This window comes from Clinocottus analis, unplaced genomic scaffold, assembly GCF_023055335.1.
Source record: "Clinocottus analis isolate CAN_PGR_092001 unplaced genomic scaffold, fCliAna1.0.p SCAF_8, whole genome shotgun sequence".
Taxonomy (NCBI): Eukaryota; Metazoa; Chordata; class Actinopteri; order Perciformes; family Cottidae; genus Clinocottus; species Clinocottus analis.
The window spans coordinates 5,008,686-5,018,892 of record NW_027176240.1 but is presented as its reverse complement, the minus strand read 5'-3'; the positions used below and the strand labels follow the sequence as shown (position 1 = coordinate 5,018,892).

Here is a 10,207-nt window from a genome sequence, read left to right as displayed (position 1 = left end):
CACCCTCTAATTGCTCATTCCATTCAGCAGATAGGCGAGCATTGGCTTGTGCCTGATGCGCGCGGTGCGGTGGGAGGGTTGCTGTGGAGATCGGAGACTCTGATAACCCCCCGTGCGTGCTGCACAAGTGGTGAAAGCCTCGCGCTACGTACTGGCTAATGATTGGCACGCTTGACAGTGATTGGCAGGGCTGCCATGACAACGCTACAACGACACCAAGAAGACCAATAGAAAAGGGAAACAAAATGTTTCAATGCTACACTCAACGGCGGATTTAGGGGGGAGATATTATGAGGCTGGTGTCATTAGGCGATAGCCATTGAATCATTCAATCTTTTTTACCGGCCGTATTTTTTCGGTTTCACCTTTTTCTCGATAATTTTCTTTCTCTCTCAGGTCATTTCCATGGTTTTCAGATCCCCTTTAGAGCTTTATCCCTCCCATTTCTTCCTGCCAAACTTCGCTGATCGCCCTGTGCTCTTGGCGAACAGCGCTCCCACCGCCAGGTCTCCAGAAGACTTGTCCATGTTTCAGCTACCGACCCTCAACTTCTCCCCGGAGCAGGTGGCGAGCGTCTGCGAGACGCTGGAGGAGACCGGGGACATCGAGCGGCTGGGCCGGTTCCTCTGGTCCCTGCCCGTGGCTCCGGGAGCGTGCGAGGCGATCAACAAGCACGAGTCCATCCTGCGCGCCCGGGCCGTGGTGGCGTTCCACACGGGGAATTTCAGAGACCTTTACCACATCTTGGAGAACCACAAGTTCACCAAGGACTCGCACGGCAAACTGCAGGCCATGTGGCTGGAAGCGCACTACCAGGAGGCCGAGAAGCTCCGCGGTCGTCCCCTCGGACCGGTCGATAAGTACCGGGTGCGGAAGAAGTTTCCGCTGCCTCGGACCATCTGGGACGGCGAGCAGAAGACGCACTGTTTCAAAGAGAGGACACGGAGCCTGCTGAGGGAGTGGTACCTTCAGGACCCGTATCCGAACCCCAGCAAGAAAAGGGAACTGGCTCAAGCCACTGGACTCACTCCCACACAGGTCGGAAACTGGTTTAAAAACCGGAGGCAACGAGACAGAGCCGCGGCGGCCAAAAACAGGTTGGTGTTTTATTGTGTTATCGGGTGCAGGGAAAACACAACAACGGGTCAGAAGTTTTGTCTTTAATGCATAAAAGCGAGAAGGAGGGGAATTATGTATTTTATGAATGGTGTGGTTGTGTTCACGGACAGAGACTGAGTGAGCCTGCCAGTGGGAGGGAGCTGCGGCGACATGTTTGTTATGAACATCGGCAATACTATTTACGCTGCTTTGAATATACAAAACGCTCTTTTAAAATTAGAAAACGATTTGATTTTTATTTTAGATATTTTGAAACACTTCAAATAGACATTTTTAGTGAGGATGTATTTTTTTTCGCTGGCATTTTAGAATAAAATATGGAATTTCCAAAACACACCAAAAAACAATATGCATGTTAAAACTCAAGTTAGTTGTTCAAATAACTTCAAATGATAAATTAATAATAATACAATAACACACTAGATTGCTGTTAAACCTATGAGGCGGTTATTTAACCGTTTTTACATAAAAACAGCTTCTTTATGTTTTACATGTAAGATAAAGTATTGTAATCAATGATTAAATAATAAAGCAACAATATGTATATATAACAATATATACATGCATGTATATATATTTCATATACAACCACTATGCAGATGATACTAGTGCAAATAGACATTTATTTATTATTATAATTATTAAAATTAAAAAGTATTAAATAAACTAGACTGGACACGTCTTAATATTTATTTAGCCAAAAGTTAAATTGTTTGCATTTCTTCCTTTAAATACATTTGAAATTGTAATGTTTTGCAAATTATTTTAAACATTTTGTGTGTATGCTAAAGCTACGTAAAGGTTGATTTACGATGCACAGCGTATCGTCCTGATGTATCGTACTGTGGAGCGTTTGTCATTTTAACATCACATGTTACTTAGCATTGTTGGCTCAGATTATCTCAAAGGATAATAGAGATATTATAGATATTACTTGACTAAAATGAGCGTGCGTATTAAAAAGCATTGGAAGACATAGGCAGTATTCATAACATTAAGTGTGGTATCATTCCATTGAAATGCTGTAATTGATTAGAAAATAACTCGCAGAGGACTAAGCCATATGAACACTATTCTAATCTTTTTGCTAAATGAAGAGATATATTTCCAGCCTGATATTATCCCGCCGCGATGGAGTTATTATCATGAGTGGATTGGAGATAAACATTTAGGATGATTGGAGTAACCTGGATCTCGACGTCACTCATTCATACACTTCCACTTCCATCAGACTGAAAAGCATCTGTGCCGAAGCCTCACGATGTTTTTACGTTTGGATCAAGAGCTATATTTTATGGAACAAATCATAATAATTTGATAATGTAACTGCAGAAGCTCTGGGTCTACGGGTTCCTGTAAGATAAATAAAACCGTGCAGCACTGAAGGGAAATAACAACTGTAGGACAAATGCCGAGGAACCGGAATAAACAACAAAATAGCACCAGACTGCTTAAAGGACGCCACCAAACTGTTTTTTAAAAGACACCAAGTTGCGTTCAAATCTTAGTTTTCTGCAGTGACATGTCACGTCATTTAAATGACTCGCGCGCTGAACATGCCCATACTTTTGTAGGAAAACACAATAACTCATTGCATTTCTTCCAACATTTGGAAGTCTAAATAGTGCTGTGTTTTGTCCTCTGAAAGCTGGCTATTTGATAAAAGCATGCATGCATGGCTGGGGCCGGCAGGGGGAAAGAAAGGCGAGTTTGAACCCCTATTTTGCAGCAGGAGGAGGAGGGGAAGGGGGACATTCTCAGGTCTAATTGCCATTTCTCTGATTTTTTTTCCCTTCTTTTTTTCCCCCTCCCCTCCCCTCCTGGCTTCTTTTCTTCTCCAGGCTCCAACACCAAGCAATAGGACCGAGCGGTATGAGGTCCCTGTCAGAGGCCGGCCTCACCCCTCACAGCTCGGCAGAGTCGCCATCAACCGCGGCCAGTCCGACCACCAGTGTTTCCAGTATGGCAGAGAGAGTTGATACTGGGACGTCCATCCTGTCCGTCACATCCAGCGACTCGGAGTGCGATGTATGATACGGAGAGGGGGGAGAGAGAGAAAAAAACACACACAAAAACAAACAAAAAGAGAAATATTTACAGGGGAAATGGACCCGAGAGGAAGAAAAAAAGACTTGTGAAATATCGCGGATGAAAAAAGGACCGATTGATATAAATATTAAAATAAAAAGAGATAAAAGCACGTCGGTTTTTTTTTTCCTTTTTTTTTTTTTTTTTATTAAAAAGCGCTTTCAAAGGACCCCACGCCTCCCACTCCTCTTCATACCCCCACGCCACCAACACCACCACCACCACCACCACTACTACTACTAGACTACTTGCATGATGTCTTTTTATTTTTTGTTTTGTAATCAGGGAGAATAACCTGAATGCAAGATTTTCCATCAGGAACATCGATCAGAGGGAATAAAAACAGATCGTCTTGGTGTCTCCGTCGCTTTTTTTTTCTTCTTATTTTTGTCCTCATCTCCGTTTTAAGTCCCTAATGATGATGCTGATGGTGATGATGATGACGGCGAAGCAGCCGCAACGCAAACAACATGCAATCCTGTTTTTACTTTTGTTCATCAGACAATCATTTTAAGTCGTAAGCACCTTTTTTGAAATACACTTCTGTCACTGCCTGTGTGGGGTACATGGTCAAAAAAAAATGTCGAACGGAACCGTTTATGACTGTATCAGATTTTTATTTTCAAAATTTTATATTGAATTATGTATATCTCAAATAATGCGATCATTCTCCCGGTCTGTAATATACGTGTAGAAATATGCTTGTACATAATTAATGCTCTCCCCCGTCTCATCCTCTTTTCTATCCCTTCCTCACTTTTCTTGACTTGGTGTTCCTACATAAAATATTTGTCAAAACTTACAACATGAAGTGCTCTAGGCGTTTTTGTTGATTTTGGCTGTGTTTTGGGGGGTGGTGGTGGTGGTGGTGGTGGTGGGAGGGGGGGGGGGGGTTGATAATGAGATATGTTACCAGTCACATTTATGCAAAGAGAAAAAAAAAGATAATGAAAAGTGGAATTGCTTGTTATTACATTGATTCAAGTCTGCTGCCCCCCACCCCCCTCACCCCCCTCACCCCCATCACCCCCAGACCCCCCCCCCCTCCCCTCTCTGCCGCCCCAGGGTCGCTCAAAGCGCTTATTTACATTAGCCTATTCAATGTTTCTTTCTTGCGTGGTTATTATGTTAATGTACCATACATTTCTAAATCAAATACAGTATTCAATTTGCTATACCTCTCTATGCATGATGTCTGTCTCTCCATCCGATTGCGGATAAGGGCATTGATAAGTGGCTAAACACATGTTCATATTGGGTCATTATTGGATTGTGGAAGCATTAATGCGTGGCTTGGCTTTTTTTTCTTCTCGCGTCCCCGGACCGGGCTGTGCACTCAGCGGGCTGAACTCACCTAAAAAAAGGAGTTCGGCTTTTTTTTTTTTAAATTTTATTTCCGGAACAGAGTAACTATTCATCATATTGGTGTAAACTGTTTGGTCTTTGACGGTGACGAAAAGCTGCATTAAAATGTTTTAGATTTTATTTTCCAGAAGTCTACTTTACCCCTTTCCTAATTTATCATTACACCCCTGTTTCTAACATGTGCTGCAGGTAATATGTACACATGTACATATATCTATATCTATATATACGGCTGCCTCCGTATAGTCGACTGCACACATTCTGGCAAACGTCAACGTCATGCAGCACTTAAAAATGTGAGTGCTATTTCCCCTTTTGTTTACCGTTGCTAGTGAATACAGAAATTAAGTAAACGCGCCATTAAATGGGCTAATCACGATGGGACTCCTCCCCTGTCCCAATCTCCCATTGTGGCCCGCTGAAAAGAGCTTTTCTTCCTCGGACGAGAACCATTTCCCCCCTCCAAAAAAAAAAAAAAAAAAAAAAAAAGGCTTTCTCTCCTGCAGTCCCTTTCCATCTAAATCCCCAACCAATTATGCTGCAGACTGAGGCACATTCGCTATAGGACACTGTTGCAGGAGCTGGAGTTTTGGGGTTGGATGGATGGAAACACTTAGGCGAAGATTCCTGCTTCCTAGAAGCAGCGCGCGAGGATTCCCTCATGTAAATAGCGGCGCTGTATTAACTGCAGGCAACTCTGTGTTTGTGAGTGTTGCAGCAGAAAGTAGGACAGAGCTGCTGTTGAGCTCAAGGAGACTGCAGGGAGTTTAACAAAGCTGCAGGTTTTTGTTTTTCTCTCCATGCCGGAAAGGCTCCTCCCGGACATTTGACGATAATAAGACAGCTGAAACTGTACCGTCTCCAACAAGTGTAACACAAGTGGCGCGCAGTGCTACCGTGGTGTCAGGATGTTTACATGCTTCCACAGGATGTGAGGCGATTTTGTGCAAAGTCTGAAAGCTTGAATATTGAGCAGTGTGTGCGTGGGAATAAATGCGAATTTAGAAAAGGCCCAAAAGGTATATTTTACATTTAGATCATGAAAAATAATTGCCTTTAATCAGACTAATGTGTTAATCTAATGGCTACAAATTATTAACAAAGCAGGGGAAATTGCACGGGTGTGAAAAAACCCAACAACCTTAAATTGAATCATAAAAACAGTTGTTAAAATAATTGTTTTATTGATGTAACGTAAATCCCGCTGGTCCGAATTGGAGATCCAGTTTGACAAAAAGTTGAAATTGTTATAAATAGTGGAGACTTTAGATCTGACTTTATGGATTATGTGTTTCTCCTGCATAACGTCATTAGTCGCCACTGGATGCAATGTGCGCGTGAGCTATCTGCATGCATCCGTCTCTCCCTCAGACGGATAGCAATCAAAACACAAAAAAAACAAGTGTGTCAAAAGCCTCAGCACTGCGACTCAAAGGGCTTGTGGTCCTGAAATAACCGCGGTGCAGACACACCACAAGCTCAGCTCCCCGCCTGGCTGAAACAAACCGCCGCACTCATTGGCAGTCGATTGCAAATGAGGTAAATCTGTATCATATTTTAAACCCATTCCGGGTCTTAAATCGGCCTGGCAGAGACAGATAGGCCCTATCAAGAGCACCGAGGGGCCACGGCACCGCCGCACCAGACCCTTATCACCCCCCTCCGCCGCCTCTCCATTTACGCACTCCACAAGTTTTATTGGCAGCGACAAGTCCCGGCTATGATTGAGATTAAATTAATCGTAAACTGAAGAGCATTTTTATCGGCAAAGGAGGACACGAGGATTAGAGCTCTATCTGAGAGATGGAGCCCCAGATAGGGACTCATGAATACAAAACCAGCCATGAATGGGCTTCATTTGCGCGACGTTATACGTTCATTACCCCAAGGCTGTGGGAACGCAGCGTCAACATGCTGATGTCAACTTAAATTAGTTGAGAGAAAAAATAAAACAAGTGAGTGTTGGTTAAGAAAAAGAAAGAAAAAAGAGTCAGCTAAAGATTAAAACTTTGCAGTTTCACCTTTTACACCCTCCATGGGTCTGTTCCATACACATCTATTCGAATAGCATCTATGCCTATGTGTCATAAAGATATTATAGGAATTAAACGCGCTAGGATGTGACACCAGAGTCACATTCATGTGAATATTCCATAATTATCAGAGTGTTTTCTTCGTGTTTAACCTTGTAAAAGGCTCCTCGTGGTCCTCGCTGGAAACGTTAAGGCCGGAGTGCATGGCAGCAGTGAAAAGTGCTGGAAGTGTGAGTCTATCTGTTGCCGGCTGGGGTCATTAACAGTGGGGGAGCTCTTGTTCGTGATCTGTCAACTCAAATATGGATCACAAGACAAAGGAACTTAGCGAGGAGTAATCTCTGTGTGTGATACTTTCATGAGAGTAAACGAGAATGTGAGACAAGTGCGGCAACAATGGAGGCTCGCATGTTTTTCCTCTTTTCCCTTCCTGAAGTTGTTTGGCATTTATGGATCTGTGCTTTAGTGCGTCTGTCAGACCAGATCTGCATGAGCGTCAACAACATAAAGACGATTAGATCGGTTTATTTGTATTGTAATGACTTCCAGATTTAAAGTCAAAGTGATTTAAAGTTTAAGAGGAGAGAATCACACGCGAATGCTCTTCTACAAAAAATACCCCCCCTAAAAAAATGATTGTTTTGTTTGGATGTTTGCGCCGCGATGATCCGATTAGAGGTCAGTTTACCTTCCTTTTTTCATTTCAAACCTCAACATCTTGTTTACCGAAGTTAATGCAGGCACTGTCAGTCCAACAAGAGGAGGGAAGGAAAGGAGGAGGGGGAGGGGGGGGGGGGGTATTAAGCCGGAGTCTGACGGTGAGAAATACTTGCCCTGCCCTGTTTTTTCTCGGATTTCCCCGGTTAACTGAGCACAACTTTCCCATTGGTGTGTATTCATGCAGCACCCAAAGAGCAGCGCTGTTGCTCCTGCAGGAATGAGCGGGGCCCTTATAGGACTAAACTTCCTGCTCCCACTCTCCCTCCTTCAATAGGTAAGACGCGGGGCTGCAGCCTTCCTCCTGCCGGAGTAATTTATACTAAGTTATAAGACCATGACCTGTCATTACGTGTTCCAGACGGATAGTCTCCTTTTTTAAGGTTATTATGTGGAATATTAGCAGCAATTAGGCATCCTTTTAAAGGTCAAAACAACCGAGTCTGCTTTTAATTACACCTCATATGTGCACCTGAGCATCACCCCTAAAACACAATTAACTCCAACACATTTTAGAGGAATCAGAGACTATAGTTGCAGCCTCTTACGTGATTTTAGTCATATCAAAGAGGTTATAAGAGCGTAAAAAAAGGCCTCATCAAACTCAATAAACTCAACTCGTGGTGATGTGTGGATGGTGGGGTTGGGACGAAAGTTGCATAATTCGGCGTGGTGGCGAACAGGTAAACGTCGCGAGCTGTGTGACATTTAGACGTGGCCTATAATTTCGATTATGCGTGTCCGCGTGTCCGATGCGCGCGCGCGCGCATTTTGTGCGCGTTTTTTTTTTTTTTACCAATGCCATGCACCTGCTGCTTGTTGTCAACTGATCACCCCTCCCCCCACCCCACCCGCCCCCCTCCCAACCCCATTACACAGACTGTCTTTCACACTCACCATCTATCACACACACATACACACACACACACACACACACACACACACACGCACATACATACACACGCACACACACTAAGTAAGACAATGGCAGCGTTGGAAAATGTTCTTCTATTAAATTGTACTGTGGAGGTCTCACAAGGCAGGAGGCAAAGACACAGGATCAGCGGTGTATGGCTTTCACTGTGTGAGCTACCGTGCAGACAGATGGGATCATACTCTCTTTCATAGTCAGGTCGGGATGTGTGTGTGTGTGTGTGCGTGCGTGCGTGTGTGTGTGTGCGTGGTGGGAGGGAGGGGGGGTGTCAAGAAATACTTCAGTCTAATGCTTATTAGTGTGGACTGCCATTGCACAAGCCTCATCTTTTTAAAACAAGCATAACATGAAAGCAACCCAACTCTGGCTTACTCAAGCGAACATGACCCCCCCACCCCCTCCCACCCTCTCTCTCGCGCGCGCACACGTACGTGCACGCGGATAGCCTCACACAGGACAGCACATATGGAGGTTATGTGTGTGTGTGTGTGTGTGTGTGTGTGTGTGTGTGTTGGGGTGGGGTGGGGGGCGCTTGGTGCAGGCTGTGATCTCTCGCCTTGTGCACACCGAGTGGACAGAGGGCTGAGCAGCTTAAATAGAGCCCCAGCACCTGTGTTTTCTGCCGCCGTTCTCAGGCCTCCTTAGCGTGGCACGGCACTGTACAGCACGGATGTGTGTGCACTGAGAACCGCGCCGCGAACACGCAGACGTTAAACACACCATGTGCCAGAATTACAAGCGAAGGGTGCGGGAGTTTATCTTCAGAATTAAGCCGTAATGAATAATTACAATGGAACATACGGGTTCCCAGGCTGCACCCCCGGTTTTTTTCCAACCCATGTTGGGTTGAAGATTATAATGAACTTTAAATCAAATGTGCTTAATCAATGGACTTGACCAGGTTGAGCAAACACAATACGGAATCATATCTTATGAGGTCATTTAAAGTCAGTATTGCTGCTGCAATGGTGCGTGTTTTTCAAAGAATATGTCAAAACACAAACAGTTGAATTGACCTAATAAAAGCCACCGTCACCTCCAAGAAGCCACTAAACCAGAATCCATCCTTTCCTGCTGCACTTGGTGCGTTGTGGTGACACGTCCCCCGTTCTTTACTCCCCCTTTTTCTTCCATGAATTGGTGATTGTTCCCTGCGCTGGTGCTGGAGGCTATTGTGTGTCAGCTGGAGCTCCGGTACCGAAAGCACCAAATGAACCTGGACACGGACACCCGGTTCCGCTGAGCCCGCACACACATGCATGCACTCTTTGGTTGTTTTCTGTGTCCATAAGGTTTCAGAAGATTAAACACAAATCTGAACGAGGTTCCAGGTCCAACACGTCCATCGGCATAATGACACCAAAGGCCTTTGGCATTAGACTGCACCTTTAAATAGACATAGAGGAAGGGATGGCGTATCCCTTGGCTTGTTATTGTCTTGAATTCTTATATAACAGCTATTAAAGCCATTTGATATAAATAGATCACAGTGAGAGAAAATGCAGCATCGTATCGTTTGCCCAAAGCAGGCCATTTGTTGTATATGTGAAAAATATGAAATTGCCCTATCATATCCTTTAAATTCCCATAACAGCCTTCTATGCACTGTAGCCATACTTTTACAATATGCATTGCATCATATCGGTTTTGCATATGTGATTGGCCTAATATTTGACACGCCATGGAGAAGAAAAAAAAAAAGAAATAAAAAAAAGCCTCGGCTTTGGTAAAGCCTGCGCAGTGACACGCCCCCTTTCTGTGCCCGTGCACTTAACAAAAGGTCGGGGATTGACTGAGGCCTGTATGTCCTTATCAATTTAACCCCCATTTACAAAGCTATAGGATGGATTACACGGGATGCCAAGCTCACCAACAGCCCCGACCAGAGGGAAGGCCACAGCGAGGGGACAGCGGCGGGGGCCACGCCGGCCAGAGGGCCCGCCGAGCGGAC

General features: G+C 44.5%; 1 protein-coding gene across 1 annotated transcript; it reads left to right on the top strand.

The window, feature by feature from the left end:
• The first annotated feature begins 222 nt into the window (after window positions 1-222).
• six3a (SIX homeobox 3a) lies at window positions 223-4,007 on the top strand. The gene is given in 3 exon segments (XM_068568046.1): window positions 223-1,097; window positions 2,961-3,010; window positions 3,013-4,007. Coding segments are annotated over 3 exon segments (828 nt in total). The 5' UTR covers window positions 223-405; the 3' UTR covers window positions 3,099-4,007.
• Window positions 4,008-10,207: the final 6,200 nt, after the last annotated feature.